General features: G+C 37.5%; 1 protein-coding gene across 2 annotated transcripts in view; it reads left to right on the plus strand.

Moving 5' to 3' along the window:
* The first annotated feature begins 2,206 nt into the window (after positions 1-2,206).
* Positions 2,207-20,478, plus strand: part of stum (stum, mechanosensory transduction mediator homolog) — a 37,540-nt gene continuing 19,268 nt past the window's right edge. Inside the window, exon 1 of one of the 2 annotated variants that reach the window (XR_015935477.1) lies at positions 2,207-2,656. Coding sequence is in view for 1 of the 2 variants with exons in the window: in XM_088626347.1 (XP_088482473.1) it covers positions 2,488-2,656 (169 nt within the window). In the remaining variant the exon portion in view is untranslated. The remainder of the gene's footprint in view (positions 2,657-20,478) is intronic. The other variant, XM_088626347.1, reaches the window with a different exon arrangement.

The raw sequence follows: 20,478 nt of genomic DNA on the forward strand, positions 1-20,478 counted from the left end.
CAAGCACTTTAGACAAGTGTATCAGTGCGCAAGGATGTCAGACTCATTAGGAGGTACCAGTAACCCCTACATGTATTCATGACATCTGTTACTTCACAATCAATGTGACCGTGACATCGGTCTTTGTGGGATGTGGTTGTTGTCTCTCCTCTCTTCTTATTTCACTGAGAAATGAAAACAATATATTTGCCATATTGGCTCTCTGTATGCAGAATTCCACAAAACACAACATGACATAAACGTATGAGTACAATACAGTACCTTCATATTCAGTTTTTGCTAAATGACCAGAATATAGACCGTTTAGACCAGGCACTTTGGTTTGAATTACAATTTGGTCTAGATTTTACCTCAGCTGTTGTAGTTTCTCCTTATTTGCCTTTAATCACCAAAAGTGCACTTGACATGCCTTTGAAATGTGGTTTCTCTGTCTGTCTGCTGGGCTCACTCTCTGTCAAAGGGTGAGAAGCTCAACTATCTGAGAGAGCCTCAGAGTAGAAATACCATTCCTCAGGGATGAGCCAGTTCAGAGGGATAGGGCTCCTGGTGGTGACACCTTCCGGGAGGTTCCACATCCCACTGAGTGGAGACCCAGGACACACCGAAGGGACTACATCTCTCAGGTGGACTGGGAGTACTTAGGATTTTCCCAGGAGGGCTGAAGCCCATGGCAGAGGGACACGATATCTGGTCTTCTCTACTGAGACTTTCTGTGACCCCCACCAGGGCAAGAGGACTGCAAATGACTCGCCTCAGAGTCTATTAATTAATCCAGCTTTAGAATATAACTTCTACAGGAACCACATGATTAGCAGCTGTAAAGTGCATGTCTACTGTACGTCTCACTCAGAAGGAAAAGATTTCTACAGGGCTGACAACAAACTGAAATAAACTGAGCTGTAATTTAAAAACATGTTCAAATCTACTCATGCGTTCTCCCAGCATCTGTCTGTGTGTTATGCAGGTGCTCAGCTCCTTTTCACTATGCCCAAAGACATGCTGTCCAGGTTAGTTGGGGTCTCGAAATTTCCCCATATGTGTGTGAGTGAAGGCGTGTGTGTGTCCTCTGATGGACTGGTATTCCCCTGGTGCAGTCCTTCCCAGTGCCAGCCAGGTCAAACTCCAGCTCATTGTGACCCCCTAGTGACAAAGCGGTCACTGAGCTTGTCTGGTGTAAATCTAGTGACCCTCTCTCCAGTTTCAGATTCTGAATTGCTATGAAAACAGGCCAGGTGCTAGAAAGAGACCTCTGGACTCAACCTCCTGAAGTCCAAAATTTACCAATATAAAAAATGAATTTTGACCCCTTTCCCCAGGAAAGATAATAATGCCACCCCATGCCACCCTCTCCCAATCATGTAAGAGCTGCCCCAGAAACCAAACATGTCCTGCTGTTAGCATTCACTCCTGAAAAACAGCATCAATTTCACAGACTATGACACGTAACAGAGTGCCTGAGAATAAAACACATTCACACAAAACATATACAACAAAATGTAGAGGGTAAAACGTGTTTGGTTTGATAAGCACTTTAATGGAAGAATTAAATCGGTGATTCCAACAGTCATTTTCATGTTTGAAGAAATCTGGATCCAAAACCTCGAACAGAGTCTTCAAACTTCTCATTCCACTCTGGAATACTTTGGGGTCCCACATGACAACACAACAGAGTGTATGATATACAGTAGATGAGAATAAATATAGTAAGCAGCAATACAGGAAAAGCAGACAATCTCTTAGCTCCCACAATTGATCTAGTGGCCCATATTTACCTATGTAGACACACTCTTATTTCTCTATCAGTGTAAGAATACTGCTGGGATTTGCGTCTTTCCATTTATGGAAAACAATTATGCTGTATGATCCACTCAACTTTTCAACTATAGCAAGTACATGAAGGTTAAACAGGCTTTATTAATGTGGACAGGCAGTGTTTCACTGTCCGTGAAGTCTGATGCACTTCCTGTAGTTCAACAGACCTTAATTTCATTTTAATTTCGTTTCTATTTAAAATAAATTATTGTGAACACAATAATTTAATCACGACAGGGCAATAATGTCGGAAAAGGAATGACTGAATCTGTATCATGAACCGCGTAATTTAGACCTGCAACCCCACTCGCACCCCCTTCGGTCCAACATTTTTTTCTTTTTTAAACCTTGAACCTCAAGTGATCCACTCACACTGATTCCTCGGGAAAGGAGGAGCTATTTTTATATCCCCTGTGATTGCTCAGTGGGACACTGTCGCTTTAAATTTGTCAAGCAAAACTAAATCCATTCCGCTGGCGGTTCGCAAATCTGTGCAAAGAGAAACGCAGGGAGAGTACAGTATCGAAAACGCACAATCCAGTTTGCAGTCGGGTCGGGTAGCTTCTTGGAAGCGGATCCCACCCAGTAGAGCCGAGAGGCAACCGCGGAATCTGTACAACAGGTTGTGAGGGGAAAACATAACGTCTTATCTTCTCTCAGTGTTTCACTTTAAAGATGGACCAGAAAGACACAGAGATGAATGAGAAGGGACTGTCTTCCTCGACCAGTGGAGTTGTGGTCCAAGTCAGGGAGAAGAAGGGACCTCTCCGAGCTGCTATTCCTTATATGCCTTTTCCAGTTGCAGTGATCTGTTTGTTTCTCAACACTTTTGTACCCGGACTAGGTGAGTTGCATGAAGTAGTCATTTGTCGGCGTATAATGTGTTTTAATTTACTGTTTACCCACAAAGATAATCTTCTCTTTTCTGTATAATGTGGAGGAATAATTTCCAGTGTGAAACAAAAAAGTTTTCCTGCTGTGAAAAGAAATGTTTGATTTGGTCGATATAATAGATTACTACTCGTGTTGCTACTACGAGTCCTAAGACTTTTATCATCCAACTTATCGAAGGTACAGAAGTTGATTTTTCAGAGTATGCAAACAATTGTCATTGTTCTTTTACATTGAAAAATGTTTTGGGCTGGATGTGATAACCAGTAGTTTCCGAGTGTGTTAAAGTGCCCTTGCATGTTTGACTAAAGGAACAAATATTGATGGGAAACAGTTTGTTTTTATTATTATTATTATTATTATTATTATTATTATTATTATTATTATTATTATTATTATTATTATTATACACGGTGAACGGGGGGTGGCAATGCGCTTAGCTACAGTATGCTACCTCATACCCGTTAGGTGCAGGGTTTTATTCTAGAGAGTTTGCATTTTCTCCCCGCTGTTATTTGGGAGTTTCTCTTTGTGTTCCGGATTCGGCCCACCTTCCTAAAACATGCTGGCCGGCAAAATTCGGTTAATGTATCTAAACCAGTCGGATGTGTATTATCCGTGATGGACCGGCGTCCCGTGCAGGGTGTACTGTCAGGGTGTAAATCTGTCTTGCACCTTATCTCTGCAGAATCGGCTCCGGCTCGCCGCAACCCTACAGTATATGAAGCAGCACAGAGAACTGAGTTTGAAAACTAAAAAAATGTGTACTGTACTGTATGTGTTACGGATGTTTACGACTGTATGGCAATTAAAAGAATATTCATAATAACAGTAGCCACAGAAAACTAAAGACTGATATTTTTTTTGAACCCACAGTATATGAGTTTGATGTTTTGCTTGGGACGTTTGTCTTTGGGTTTAGCTTTTCGTACGGGTAATTTAGTCATTTCCATAGAAAAGGGCTCATTTCGTAATTGGCAATGCTTGAAAAACAAGATGTATCTGATTCTACTGAATTATCAACTAATATTGTTGCGTTTACTCAAGTTCACTTAGAAAGTACCTACTAAAGAAAGATAGAGACAGGCAGAGCGATCTGAAAGAACTGGTCAGACGATCTTGTTCTTGGGGAGTCAATTTCAATTCTAACTTCTTCTGACTGCTGCAGGTTTTTGTACAACTTCGAACTTAATTGCATAATTCAGCTAATTATTTGAATAAGAACGCACATCGCATGTTTTAGAAGTGTTAATTATTTGCTAATTAAAAGTACCTCTAAATCCTGCAGGATGTCAGATTTCCAGAACCAGATTTGACTGCCTCTGGCTAGTTGCTTTTTCTGGGTACGTTTACAGTACTTCCCAGAACAATGTGAGCAGACAGCACTGTCTTTTCTTTTAGCTTAGGGATGCAACAAACACATAACATAAAAAAGGACGTGTTTATGCAACCCTTTTAAGTTTGTTTCAAGGAGAATAATAGCAACAGGTTTAAAGGTTCAAACGGAGGGTTCTGTTTTATCTCTCAGCTAAGTCCAGTCCAGTGGCTTTAAGGGAGTTGCTGTTTTTATCATTTGCAATTTTTTAAAACATTCCACAGTGATAACAAATAATCTCTTTCACTCATACAGAATTAGATTGGGTCCTTATACTGGACTTGGAATTTGATAAGTCAGGGTCTCAACTAATTCTCTTTCTTAGGTGTGCAAGTGATCGGGGTGTGTGAGCTCTATTTATGAGTTTTACTGTAGTTGGCACTTGTTCCAGCTGTATCATGATCTGCCATGATATCCTGTTTATCCTGTTGTATTTTCAAATGTGATGTAAAGATGCTTCAACTTACCTTTTGTTGTTAAAATGTTAAATGTCATAGTGTTTTGACTGCAATTTGTCTGATATAGCACTTGGGATCACTCTCACATTATTGTGCATTTTCACCACCAACCAATACAACTCTCTGCCTAGTGGCATTTCCCCTGTACTGTAATAGATGGTTCAGTACCTGCATGTGATTTACTGCTCAATGGGCACTCTTTTCACAGTTTTTTTTCTGCACAGTCTTTGCACTTCCAACATGTGTCTGCTTCACGTTTTTTTTGTCCTATTCTTCATTTTCTCTGTTTTTAAATGATTTTTTCTGTACGTTTTATGTCTTGTTATATATTTTGTACGTCACCCTGTGTTTGCACCTAATCTTCAGTAAAGACTTTTTAAAGTTGTGATTAGGACCCTTTCTGTCTGCTTCTTTTGGCTTTGATCACTGTGTACAGTATATCAAGTGTGCTGTTTACAGTCCAGTATTTATCAGAGCAAGAGATTCTGGACCATGGACCACGAACTGTCTATTCACCAAAGAATGGCAAGAAGAAATTGTATGCTATTGTGAGGTTTTGAGTGAGTGGAAAAAAAAAAGAAATACATTTGGACGATTACATTTTGGACCTAAGAAGAGAGGCTGTGCTGACTAATATGCTGTGGCGTACAGTACGGCCGTCTGTTACCAGTTCCAAGAAGGGGGTGGATTAACTGGAGTGGAAGCAGCACTGAAACATTAATCATTTCTAGCAAAAAGAATTAAGGTGCCAGAGTGAAGAACAGAAACAGCTTCAGTGAGACAGTGAGCAGCAACAGCAGAACAGCAGTGGCACAAAGCTCTTGGACTAGCAATGCCCATCTCTGTCAGCTGACATTATGATTATGTCAGATCTTGCTACTGTACATGATCTAAGTCAGGGGTTCCCAACCGGGGGTTCACGAGATTGTGATGGAAACGTCAATGTCAAATTAAATTCAATTTAAAACATACATATATATTTTTAAGTAAAATATATTCCATTAAAACAATCAAATGTAACACCTTACCATGACTTTATATGCAAAACCCAACAACAGAGTTAGCTGATAGATTTAGCCTAATTGTTGAATGTCATGTGATCATACTTTGTTAGCACATCTTAATCCTACGTGATCATGCGTATCAAAATGGACAGATTCGTGGTTAGTAAAAGGAAATCACCAGGAGAAGGCCAAGTCAGACAAAAGCACCAACGCTCAGTAAGAAGAGCGAGGAGTATTTAAAATTTGGATTCACCTGCACTGACAGTGACAAGGCTAAACCTCTGCGTAAATGTGTGATTTGTTTGGAGCAGCTTTCAAATGAAAGTATGAAACCAGCTTTCTTGAAAAGACATTTGGAAACAAAACTTCCAAACCTGGCCACAAAACCAGTTGAATATTTCAAGGGAAAGTTAGCTAATTTAAAACAGCAGCAGGTCATTACCAGTGCAAATGGCCATTGTGTGAGCTTTAAATGCTTGTTGTGAGCTGTTAAATAGTCTTATTAATAAATAATAAGGCTATAATAAGAAAAAAAAAGCAACAGAAGTAATATTAATATTTTACAAAGTGAAAAGAAGCATGTTAAGAGGGTTGTTATAACATTTATCTACATTTATTGAAAGGTTTGATTTAGTTTAAATCTTAAGGGGGTACTTGAGGCAAATAAGTTAGGTCTAAGGAGTTCAGCTGACAAAGAAGGTTGGGAACCCCTGATCTAAGTCATTATATTTGCACTGTAACCACATGAGGGAGCATTTGAGTTCACATCAGAAGAGTCTTGTTCTTACATCTAAGAGTAATGCCATGTTTTCAACCAACAGGCAGCCAATTTACATTTTAAACTGTAGTTTTCATTTTGTGTCCACCCAGTGTGGAGTTACCAGTTGTTTCTTTATATTGCGGCCAACAGCAGTGACTGTAACCACTTGGGGAGAATGAGGACCCGCACACCCATTGAACTGTTTGTCTTTGGACGTACAGTAAGCTCCACAGTGTCATACAGGAGAATTAATGCCGATTGCAGTAGCATTGCTTCTGTCAATGAGGTCAGTACAAGTCGGCAGGCCCTTGAGAAGTTCATGTTTCGTTGAGAGAGCTTGGGCTGACGAATCCCAGTTCTAGCCCCATTGGGGCTCTTCCAGCTATGTGCTGCCAGTTTGAATAGTCCTGGTCATGACTTGAGCCGGACTGAAACGTAAAGACTCGGGGTTAAAAAATAAGCAGCATTTGTGATTGAGAAAGCCAGTTGGCTTTGAAACTTGTTTTGACTGTTTCTTTCTGTATTAAAAATCCACAATGCTGCAATGTTAACCGGTAATTATAAATTACTTATTTGTACAGAGGAGATTAAAACATATAGTTTATTAAATGGGGATTTAATGGCCTTACAAGAGTGTGTGTACACTGATGTCTTCCTCGAAGTCTGCAGACCCATTCCAATATACCATACTCTTCTCACTGTGTAAATGAATGGTCTTATCTATCTGTTCTGTGAAACTTTATTAACCGTAGTTAATTTTTCGGTATCCATTTCTGTAACACACACTAACACTAGATTTAAACTCTTGTTGGTTGTAGTGTTTTATTGAAAAACCTTTGAACTGCTAGATATTAGAAATTTCCATTAGCAAACTTTTGTTTCTTTTTCATTTCTGACCAGTGTAGTCATCTGTGAGCAGTTGATCCAGTATATCAGTATCATATCAGTTTTCTGTACATAATGCAATGTATAATAAGAAAAAAAACTTCTTGAGTATTACTACATTTGAGTGTTGAAAAAAACATAACAATACACATTTGCCTGTAACAGAGTCAGAATAAAAGAATAACGCTAATATGTTTTAAATTCTGTTTCTATCAAAAACAAATGTTTAGTAATATCCAACATTATTATTATTATAGTTTAAGATAAAAAACAGAAAAACTGGTTAACACCACAGGCAAATTACTGCCTTACCATAGGTATGTTTTTTTATTGTACTGCAATCTAATAAAATTAACATAAATATTTGGTAATACTTAATGGGACAAGAAATATACAGGAATTCAAACATTTTTTGTATATTAGGCTTCCTCAGTCAGATGTTCATTTTGATATTGCAATCAATCCAGAGCTGAAAACATATAAATTATATAGAGTGCTATAAAAAAAGCAATGATGAAGATGAATATCAAATTATTACCAGTAAGTGGACAAAAGACCCAAAAGGAAGGCGGTCTAAGAGAAATCCCCATCCAGTTAAAAATAAAATAAAGTTTCTTTTATTATTTTCTTGTTGCCCCTTTTCCCTTCTTTGTGAAATCTACATATTTGTAGATGTCTGTGAAGAATGCAGGAATTGAACAGCTACAGTAAATGTAATGAAATGTCACACTGAAAAAGTGATATCACTGTGCAAATGATATTGTCAAAGACAAATCAGACATCAAACTGCTTCAAAGTGATGCACTCTTAAGCAAATTCAATGTAATGTAACTGATATTAATGCAAGTTTATTTTAAGGTCAGGCTACTTTTAGTAAAACTATGCTTTTATGAATTAAAGTCTGATAACATACTGTGGTGACAACATGCTTTACAATTTAATTTTAGAGTTAACCTCCAACTTCAATACAAGATCTTTGTTTTGACAAGTTTTGCTATATTCTTCCTTTCTTCATTCACCCTTGACTTTAGTTTTTCCTTGCTGTTTCCAAATTACAAAGTGATGATTTTAACACCACAACCCACAGAGAGTTGTCTTTCTCTGAGTCAATGGTGCCACCATGACTTAAAAAGAATGAAGTACACAAAAAAACAAGAGTTTCGAGGTAATCCGTTTTTGTAGATAGATTGAATGTAGATAAAAACGTAACACCTAAGTAAATCAATCTACATAATCTGGAGAAGCTCCAAATATTTTCAGTTATGCTACATGCTATATAAATGTGTTTTTATTCATACTGGACATAGTGTCATATGTAAGAGTATGGAAGTGAGCAAAGGGCATCGTGGTTGTATTTGCTTTATTCCTTGTGTACAATTAACAAATGCTCTAAAAATAAATGATCAGATTGACTGTAAATAGTGACACAAACTGCATCTTATACCACCAATAAGGTTCAGCTAAATTTCAAGTGAAAATATACTACAAGCAACAACAACAAAAATAATATTTACATACTGTATCATCATTTTTCCTGGATTTGCTCCTTTCAGCCTTTGCAGTTACAGTACATACAGAAAACAAGAAAAAAGCTCTGACCTGGATCAACAAGCTTTGAATACCAGCCTGCATGTGTCTTGTACACTGTAAGAGACACTTTTCCATGATTAATTTGCAGAATGTTGCCATGATGTGCCACTCCACTGGCATGAAGTCATTCATCACTCAGAGAGTGGAAGAAATGTAATTCCTTATTGGCCATTCAATCACTCCATGACCTGTCATTGAGAGAAATAAGAGACTAACAGGGTTCACGCACATTAATATAGCAGGCTTTGTCGGAACAGTGCAATCAGACAGCTAGCCGGTAGTGCCTTTTCTAATCACAGAATATATAATGTCTGAAGATGTCTTTTTATAAGCCCGGTATAAATAGATGTCTTTTTACAAGACAGTTATTTTTCTTTTTATTGCTGTTTTCCTGATTCCCATTTTCTTGTGATCCCAATAGTCTCTGTAATGTCTGCCTCTGTATAATTTACAAACATTCATCTCAAGGGGTTTCTGTTGTCAAGTCTTATCATGAAACTTTTGTTTCAAATGCTACACTTTTTTACTGCCATGCCAGCCAGATTAGCTTGTGGTCTCTTTATCAATTCATAAATATGGGTCTTCAGATTATAATAGAGGGCTTTCCCAGAACATGAGTTTCATCTGAGGGAAAAGAGAATCCATCAGCCACTCCTTAAGCAAGTAATAATTGTGATGAAATAGAAAGCTAATATAAAGGCCTGGTTTCATTTGTTTTTTGTTCTTCACAAACATGAAATACACTGTTTGATTAATAAACTGCATAGCTTTAATATTTATACTTATATCTTTAACTAGGCCCTGAAAAAACAGTGTTTTTGAAGTGTTTTAAACATAACTGTACCTTTAATGAAGGGAATGTTTTGAGTAATCAACTGTAAAACACCAAAATGTCTAACTGTGAGAATAATTAGGTTAATTTCAAAGTGATGAACTGAAAATATTTACTTTTACTACTGTGTCAGTGTCACAAATCTGGAAGCTTCATCTCGTAAACAGAAAACAATCAGCCTTATCAGCTGCCTTCGGGAAAAGTGTATGTTTTTATGATTATTTGATTTTTAGTAAAATAGACTACACTGTTTTATAGTCTTTCCCACAACCTTGAATCTCTAAATCTTCATTAATTTCATTTTCCAGTTAGAGAAAGATCACATCCTTTCTTATTTTAAGTTCTATACTAATTCTTGGCCAGACATAAACAAAAATAAACATTCACTGGGCCCAATGCTCTGCTCCACTGTGGCAAGGCATTTCCTGTGTCATTCATTAAAGTCTTCAGTTAAACCGATTTTGGACTCCAAAAATGTAGTGCAAGTGTCCTGTCTTTTCAGTAAGTGAATTTTTCTTAGAGGGCTGTCTTAGAATATTTAATTAAATAATATTCTTAACTAATACTATTAAATTAATATAAACCGCTGTATTGGCACAGGAGTGACAAACAAACCCCCCCCCCAGTAGTGCACAGTATTAATGAATTCATCTTTGCTTGTGGTTTTAGCACAAAACAGGTAGAGTAAGTAAAGAGTTTGCCACAGAGCACTTACAGAATTATATTGCAACAGTTGACCTTGTGGGCGCAGGGAGGAGAGGAAAACAAAAGATAAAGTTTGGAACTCCCAGGACTAACAGTGTGTTTAACCCCCCCCACAGGCAATGTGTTTGTAGTGCAGTACATAATTTGTAATTAGCCATGAACAGTCTCTGCTATGTCAAGGGTAGAGCTCCTGATGTCCTGGATTTGTTGTCAGATGGCAGGATCTCTACCCTTGACATAGTAGAGTCATAGTAAAGTAGCCCAGGTTTCCTGGGTCTGACATCTTGAGTAGTGTTTTAGGTTCTGATGTCACGGGTCTTCAGGGCATGTGTGCCTGGCGTCCAAACTCAGCACTGTGATCAAGGCTTTGGAAAAAGAAAAGCATATCCAGGACTGGACAGCATAGCAAAGGTTACAAACAAGAGGAGGCCATTGAGCTCATATAGCTTGTTTGGTACAGTAGTTTGATCTAACTAAGCTCATCATCCAGCCCTTTTTTTAAAAAAAAAGGCTAGCAAGGATATTTACTTCAACAAAATGGCTTGATTTCTTGTGCCTTATTTTAATTTCCATATGAAATGTTTTTTCAAACTAACTTACTATAGAAAATAAACGATAATGCTGAAAATGTCTTTGGAAAGCATAGAGGGAATGAAGGAGGCAAACTGTATATGGTCTGATTTGATAAAGTACTCACAATCACAGTGGAAATATTTTATTCTGTAGCTTTTGAATCCTCATCATCAGAATCTGTGAAGCAAATTAATATAATCACATCTTCCTAAGGCTCTCATTTAAGACATCAACATAATGTGTCACCCATATAATCATCCCCCACAAAATATGTGTTACAGCCACTTTTTATGACATGTTCTTTGTAGGCCATGAATTGAGTGTGGGTGATTTTCTAAGTGACACATTTGGTTCATGAGTGTCTCCTACATGCAGTGTTCAGATTCTCTACAAGGCTCTGTACAAGTACTGTAACTCTTTATAATTAAGGAAGAATAACACAAAATGAAATTAGAAAGAAAATAACCAAGTAAGAAATGACTGGTGAGTTCCTATTGTATGTATGCTTTCTTTTGTTCAAGAAATCTAGATCGATCTTAAAAAAGCGGTACAGCTTGTGTTTAACTTACTTGAAAATTCCCACTTTTCATATACCATAAACCAGATAATGTGAAAGAGTGGGGTAGATGATTAAATCAGCTAAATGCTGGGCAAAACAGAACCTTATTTCAAAAACACAATGATGTTCATAGAGCATATTTGTTCAAGACAAAGCATGACAAACAGCAACACTGATTTTTTTGAATGATTTTCATAAGGTACCTTCACTTGTTTAAATCGTCTGGTGACTGCTGGTTTAGTGTTTTGTTGTAGTGCTGTGGCATTGAAATCCAGGTACCATCTATAAAGCCATCATAGGCAAAAACCAGCAGAAACATAGGAAATCAAAGATTTTAAAAGATAAACAGATCTCAACATTTAATTGTTTCTTTAAATACTGGCAATGTGTCTCAGTGCAATAAATATAAAAAGTGCTGTCAATTAATACAATTTATATTCAAGATTTTGTAAACCTTAATTACCATAAAATCATTTCCTACTGTATATTCAAGCTGCTCCTGGGAAAAATCCTTGCTGGTTTTTTTTTGTGTCACTCCTCAGGCTCTTGCTATAAACCTCTCGTAACTCGTATAAGGAAAATAAATTCAGCTAATTTTAACTTATACAATAATACATTAATAATACAATTCCTGAGAGACCCTATAAACTTTTCTGGTTTATTGACCACAATGTGACATCAGTACAACCTCCCTTATTTGTGATTTGTTAAAGTTTGCCACGTGGTGATAAATCACTTTGTATTTTATTTAGATTATTTACATACTGTATGTACTGTGTATTATTTAAGTTTGCAGAATGAACTGTACCAGAGCCACACATCAAATAAAAGGGCATCAGTCTTTCATTTATGTTTCTTGTGTAAATTATTTAGTTAAAATCAATTAGTTTTATTCGGATATTCCCTCCACCCCAATTAATGAATACTACTGTACATGTTACTTTACTTTTTACAGTAAATGTACAATACATGGAGAAGGTATAGTGCAACTTTCTCTCCTTTTTGACAGAACTTTTGACATGTTTCAATTATAAATATTTTAATGTTTTTTAAATTAAAAAAATATTTAAGAAATAAAAGCATAACACATCTCAATACTGGAAATGAACTTGTTCCATAGCAGCCTGTTAAAATACAACTGTAAAAGGGTAAGCAATTACACTATGAACAAAATACAATATGGTAATACTGTATGTGAAGCACAAGGCATTAATGCTGTCTTACTTTCTCTGCTTCTTCTAAATAAGTTTAAGAATCTGCCCATTCATCAATGTGGTAAAAAGTTAAAATATTTAGATACAGACAAGAAATATAATGTAGGTAGTAAACAAAACCTTCCACATTCCATAAAGATGTGCCAGTATTGACATATAACTGAAATATTTCTAATCGAATATTAAGTTTGAGTGGCAAAAACAAAATGGATGCCACTTCGTATTAAAAACGAACAATATGAAAATCTGTACCAAAGCACTTCATTTTAGGGGTATCTTTATTGGTAGCTGGATTAAATTCATTCTTAATGGTGCAGTGCTGGAAGTCGGAACCATTTCAGTGCCTTCTGGGAGAGAGCCGAGCTGAACAGCTGTATATCCTCAGTGTCACTTTCTGCTGTGGCCTCTCACCTCATGATGAAACACATCACAGCTTCCTCAGACTCTCATTCTAGGCTTAGTCTCCATAAGTGGGAGATAGCAGGTCACCAATAAACTTATTTTGTGTTTTGTCAATTGCTTTTTGGTTGCATGAAAAATAATATTTCTCCTTCGGATAATTTTACAGAAATTTCACAAGATGACACAGTGTTGCAACTGTGCTTTGGAAAAAAAACTGTTAGGTTTTTTTCCTTCCATGACTAGGATTACAGTATGTGGACATGAATTTATTTTGTGAGCACTGGCTGTAGTTTGTAATGGAGTATTCATACAGTATATTTACATTACATTAAGAATTACTCTTAAATGGGGGTGGACATTGACTTAAATGTAAGTTAAATCTAGCAGTTGCTTTTATTTAAAATATTGTTGTTTCATGGTAAGGATCATTTTAAAGCACTACCAAACTTGTATCGATACTGAATAAAGCATTGAAAAATACATTGCAGAAAACACTGCCCTGTTTTAAATGTAAAATCACATGTCTAGATTTCAAAGTGCTTACAATCTGAAGCATTTGCACAGTTATAGTATAATAAACGTGCAAGACTCCAAACAAGGCAGCTACAGTTTACTGTAATGTACAGTTTAGAAAATTCAGATTAGTTGCCTTGAGAATGTGATATACAGTAGCTTGTTTAGTTCACGTGCACAGCTCATGTAGTGCAAAATGCATTCAAGGTTGGTTAGTTTGTCAAAAAGAGTAGTGCAGCACCAGACATTTCTTAAAGGTTCTTCCGTTAGCATAGGTGTAGCTCTAGTGATCCTATTGGTACATCTAGTGATCAAGTAAGAATATCTTGGTCTCTTCACAAAGATGGCATTGTATGGAACTGAAAAAAGTCTTCTCAACTTTGCAACAAAGTGCTTACTGTAAATTATACTTTAAACATGTAGCAAAATATTTTTTTCCACAAGACAAGACAAAATTTGAACTTTTTGGTCTAAAAGCAAAGCATATGAAGCTAACCCAACATAGGTTCTCACTCACTTATCACCATCAATGATGTATCACCATCAATGCTTGCGCGATGATCTCCGCTGGCTGGTGGTTGTGACAACTGGAGTGGCTTAAGTAGAAGAAAGTGAATGTCCTTGAGTGGCCCAGTCAGATTCCTGACTTGAATCCTATTAAGAAGTCTCTGTGGAAAGTCTTCAAAACTGTTGTCCATAAGTGACCCACCAATACAGTGAGAAAGCTTGTGCAAATCTGAGAAGAAGAATGGGCAAACATTATACCAAGCCGGTGTGCAAAACTGGTAGAGACCTACCCAGAAAGACTTACCTTCCACCTAATATTGAGTTCATGGGCCTGAAAAGTTAAAGTTACAGTAACTGACAATAATAATAATAACAATAATAATCATAATAATTGCTTACACTTATATAGCGCTTTTCTGGACACTCCACTCAAAGCGCTTTACAGGTAAAGGGGACTCCCCTCCACCACCACCAATGTGCAGCATCCACCTGGATGATGCGACGGCAGCCATAGTGCGCCAGAATGCTCCCCACACATCAGCTATCAGTGGGGAGGAGAGCAGAGTAATGTAGCCAATTCATATAGGGGGATTATTAGGAGGCCATGATTGGTAAGGGCCAATTGGAAATTTTGGCCAGGACACCGGGGTTACACACCTACTCTTTTCGAGAAGCGCCCTGGGATTTTTAATGACCACAGAGAGTCAGGACCTCGGTTTTACGTCTCATCCGAAGGACGGCGCCTGTTTACAGTATAGTGTCCCCGTCACTAAACTGGGGCATTAGGACCCACATGGACCGCAGGGTGAGCGCCCCCTGCTGGCCCCACTAACACCTCTTCCAGCAGCAACCTTAATTTTTCCCAGGAGATCTCCCATCCAGGTACTGACCAGGCTCACCCCTGCTTAGCTTCAGTGGGTTGCCAGTTGTGAGTTGCAGGGTGATATGGCTGCTAAATTATATACTTATATACACATTATATTATATAAACTAACTATGTTACTGTAGTTCAGTTTTTATTTCTCTTTAGTTTTTGCTGATATTTGCTGTAACTTATTTAACCCTTAGAGGTCTTCAGTTGAACTGTGCTGTGAGTGTATGTGTGTCTGTATCTTTGTGTGTCCTGTGATGGAGTGGTATCCCATCCAGGGTATACCTTGTACATGTTGCTTCCTGAGATAGGCCCTCACTCTCCTGTGACCCTAAATTGGAGAAATCTGTTAAAATGGATGGATTCATGGGTGTTATTTATATATATATTCCTATTCAAATACTTTTTATGTTACTTACTGTACAATTTTGTTGATTTATTCATTCATTTTAATGCATGAACAGTAGTACACTCATTGATTGACTAGTTTGAGTCACATTTATAATTTATGGGTTGCATAATTCATCTTTGAGTATTAAGCATTATGTTACCACCGTGGCTTTAGAGATTCATGAACGATTTGGTATAGTGAGGCCTTTTCTTCCACTTCTGTGTAATTGCAGCAGCATTCCTCACTTTCTAATAATGAACGAAAACATCCGTTGTGCCACGCAGACTTCGATCTTGTAATAGTAGTGTTACCCGTTACAGCTTGGTGATACCTCAAGCTAAAGAGTACAGGGCCTCAGTATTGGGATGGAAGGCCTCTTAGGAAAATTATGTTACTATTGTAGGTGGTGTTGGAGGAGCAGTAGGTGAAACTCTGCCCTCTGGATCAGAATTTCTAAGCCAATGGTCCATTATGGTTATCAGGGATACTGTAATGTAGTAGTTGCTAACCTTTTGAAAACAATGTTAATTCAAAGTTCTCCCTTTTTGGTCATTAAACATTCCAAGGCACTGTTCATAAGAGGACATCAACCCTGGAATCCAGGGTAAATCCCACTCTGGCCCTGAACAATCTCACCTACCCAAATGCTCAATTTCTCCATCTGATTTCCTGTGAAGTGTGGTCTCGGGAGCTTAATGGCTACTGTACACTTACTGTAAGTGGATTCCGTCATACACTGTATATAAAGCTTGAGATTCTTTAGGATAAAAATCGCTATATAAAGATTATTATTATTATTTCTAGGCTGAGGATTTAAGTCCCAGAAAATTAAGGTAACAGAAGATTTTTCTGACCCATAGGCCTGGGTTTGGCGTAGTTACAAAACCAGCAATCAGGGGATTCATGGAAGTGTTTTAAAACTAACAGTCATGCTTCACAGACAAAATGCTAGATACAGAAAGAGTGAAAAAGTCCAGAAAACATCTGGGAGCACTATAAGCTTACCTTCTGTGCATACACAATCAGTTCACAGGCAGTTCTGAAGAAACCATCTGCTGCTGCCAGTACAGGAGACACAGTAAAATTGAGTCCATCACTGAAGAGTCAGCATTGAAAAAAGAAGAGAATAAACAATTTCTGTAAGGAGAATGACAAATCACTTGAAGCTACGCTATCATGGATGATTGCCATTCAGTGTTTCATATGCCACCAAATTGGTAAGAAGCTATCAAAGCCAGAGGGAGTCAGAGAAACCCAAATCACCTGCATCTATTCAGAAGTTAGTGGTTGATTACAGTAATCAGATATGCATCTTAGCAGTGGGAAGGTTTGCTCAGAGAAAAAGAGAAGAATAGAAGAATTACTTTGATTTTACATTAGTTTGTGTTACTGCATGAAAGAAGGCACATAATGTTAATGCATATGATGCTAACAAATGTAGGAACATTTTAAGAATTTAGGCCTTTCTTGCATATACAGTATAGTAGAATGCATTCTAAATACTGCATTGAACTATATGTTAAAAAAACTGTCATGCCATAATTTCCTGCTGGATAAATGAGAAATAAGAATGATGAAACCTCCATTATGATGAAAGTGGGCAATTTGATACCTGCTGAACAACAACTTTGCAGAACTTTGTTACTTGTTCTTTATGGCATGCAAGCTATTTGGCTGAAGCACCAGTGCCAGAGGAAGAAGTTAATGTATCATCTGACACAGACAAAGAAGCTGGGATGATTACCATAATCACTAATGCACAATCACAACTAGAGCTCATGCATTCAGACATTCAGTCCCTCATGAAGAAAACATGGGAACAACAACAATGATATTTCTTCAGTTGTGTGATGACCGACACAGGAAAAGAAGCAACACTACTGTTTGAATTTAAAACATGATGGAATTCCCTATTTGGCATGTTGAAAATCTATGAACTGAGAAAAAAAAATGTTCAAAAAGATTTTACTGACATGAAGTTGTAAATCTACTTCAGAGGAGAAGAGTTCAATGTAATTTCTAGCATTATATCAGCCCTTCATCTGATTAGATTGCAATAGCTGCTGTAGACATGCAAATCTCCTTATCACCAAAGTTCATGTTGCATCAGTTCAGATCACAAACTTCATCTCTCAGCCATTTACTCTCCAAATCAATGAGAACAGTGATCTCAGAACATTGTAAAATGCATCTGATGTACTGCAGTGCTTATACTACCCACTTACCCTTGATGACCAGCATTCTCCACTTTCCATTGGATGGGACGCCAGTCCATTGCAGGGCCTACACAGACACCAACATTTATACACTCACACCAGGGCCAGTTGTCACAGAAGCCAATTCATCTAATAGTATGTCTTTGGACCGTGGGAGGAAACTGGAGCGGATTGAATCATAAATGCCATAAATCATAAATACCAAAGATTTCTGGAGGTCTATGATTTTATTTTCCATTTTGAAAAAGTGTGACAGGCTGAGGCATACCCCTACAAGGGAAATGTGACACACACGCTTTGCTTCAGGCATGTCACACAATAAGCAGCAGTGGTTTCAGTGCATGAGCTGAGCAGCCTAGTACAGTTGGAACAGTTTGCCTGTCAGAGGCTGTATGAAACTGGTGCATACTAAAACTACTTTTTTCTACATTGTGGACTTTTCTTAATTGCCCATCTACAGTATATACTCTACCTATGGGGGACTATACCATGAACATCCCTGGTTAAATTAATTTTTAATCCTGAAAAAAAAAACGTTTAATTTGCGTCTTTTCTCAAGGGCTTGGGAATGTTGCCTTGAGAGGTTCTACATTTCCCCTCTCCATTTATGATTAGTGATGCCACTTAGAGATTAGTTGTTTAATTTTCTGCAGGATTCCAAGTAGTGCACTCACAAAGATGACAGACAAAACTATCATGTCAAAAACTAAGGCTAATTACAAAACCAACTATTTGACAAAATCTGATTACCCTCTGGACACCACATACAAGAAAAATACACAATTCAGACAAGCTTAAATGGGTGCTTAGCACTAATTGTGGCTAAACAGCAGGATGTGATTGAAGCAGTAACTACAGTATATAATTTCATCCCAGAAAAGTGTTGTAAAGTCTGAATGTTTTTTGAAGGGCATTTTTATGTCATGATATCTAGTTTAAAAAAGTCTAACAATCTATTTTCTAAGAAATATGTGGAAAAAATAAACCATTTTTATTTTCACTTGAACTGTTAATGACTTGAAAGTGTGAAAGAACAGAAAGTGTTCAAAAAGCTGTGAACCATGTTGAGTTAGTTAGAACCCTATCAATTGCTGACTTTTTTCAAGAAAAGACCATGTGGATTTAGAAATACCACCTATTGGTCATTCTGAATGAAAAAATAGAATAGGGTCTGAAATCTAAAAATTATACAAGAAATGTTAAACAAGGGACCATATGTCTTACATTTTATGAATACCCATAACATCTTTTATGTGACAGACAGATGATTTGAACAAATATATAGATATAGTACAATATATATCTTTAAAGGCATACAGAATAAAACACATGAAGTAGCCTGAGGAGAGGTCAGAAGACCATGACAACATGCTGTAAGAAAGGTGACAGATGAGAGGAGTCCATCTGACCCATCTTACTTGCCTTGCATGCAACTGATCCAAGTGGCTCATCCAGTCACTTCTTGGGCAATTCCAAGGAATCGGCTTCAACAGTGTGGCTGTATACAGCAGCTTTCCCAAAACCCTTGTATAAATGTCTCCTCTTCTTTTGTTGAAGCAGTGGTTTAATTCAAGAATTGGCTGGATGAGCTTTTTGGATCAATTAGATACTAAACACGCCAGCTGGGCATAGTGGCCTCTTCTCATTTATAACCCTACTGATGTTCTTATGTTCTTAGTCTTAAATGCACTTCACTATAATTTCCACGTATGGCACTCTATAGTTATGTGCTATTTCTAAAATAATCTATCCTACAGTGTTAATTCCATGTATTTTTGTGACAGCATTGGACTTTTATAAGGGGTTTCACATCTTCCAAAAGCTCAGTACCACCCGCCACCCTCCTTTCAGTTTCCACAGCTACAAACACTGCAAAACTGCCTTTGCATATTGATGTTGCACTATATTGTAGCTTTGCAGTAAGAAGGGCAATTTTTTACTGCCCATTTGTTGGATGGCTACATAGAGGCTTAAGCCTTTTTTTGATAGTGTAAGCACAAAGGTGGATGCTGCACATTGGTGGTGGTGGAGGGGAGTCCCCATTACCTGTAAAGCGCTTTGAGTGGAGTGTCCAGAAAAGCGCTATATAAGTGTAAGCAATTATTATTATTATTATTATTAAAGCAGATGCTCACTCAGGAGTGTCAAAAGGCAATGCCCCCAGTGTGTTTGTTTCACACCCACAAGTGTGAAATAGGAAAAGGCATCCATAACAAACTGTTATGTCTTGCTCCATAAATAACTAAAGATCGGATCATCTTTTTTGAGGTGGAACTACATTTGAAACAGTATTTTGTGGTTATCTCTGACTATATTATATTTACAGTAGGAGGTTGAAAGCAAGTTATTGAACGAACGTAGTAAATTCTTATTAGTCACACTGATCACTGACAATAGATTTTGGTCTCCAATAATTAAAACAATGTACTGTTTGATCAGGTGGTTCTGTCCAACCCTAGTGGAGTAGTGCTTAGGGCTCTTTATCATTATTTAGGAATATCAAAGATACAAATATGCTGTTATACCATTGAATAAAGTACTTCACCCAAGTCGCTTCAGTTAAAGGTGTGCTGATAGGTACACTGTTGTCTGTTCTCATCAGATTTCAGGAGTTTAACAAGACTGGGTCTGGTCAGTACTGGGGCAGGAAACTAAGCAAAGTCAGGTTACTACTGCAAGTGGTATTTGTAGACCAGTAAGTGGCACTCTATCCACTGGAGCAGGATTTCCAAATCAACACCCCAGTACGGTGACCGGGTACAGTGTAAGTGCCTTCAGTACATATGAGCAAATGTTGATATCATCAAATGGCACTTTTCAAAAGAATAAAAGAGTTAATCCCAGTATTCTGATTAAATTACACTCTGGGTTGGTAAAATCTGGCCTTCTTTTTTATCACTTATCTACCTGATCAACTTTT

This window comes from Lepisosteus platostomus, chromosome 3 (genome assembly GCF_059453375.1).
Source record: "Lepisosteus platostomus isolate fLepPlt1 chromosome 3, fLepPlt1.hap1, whole genome shotgun sequence".
Taxonomy (NCBI): domain Eukaryota; kingdom Metazoa; phylum Chordata; class Actinopteri; order Semionotiformes; family Lepisosteidae; genus Lepisosteus; species Lepisosteus platostomus.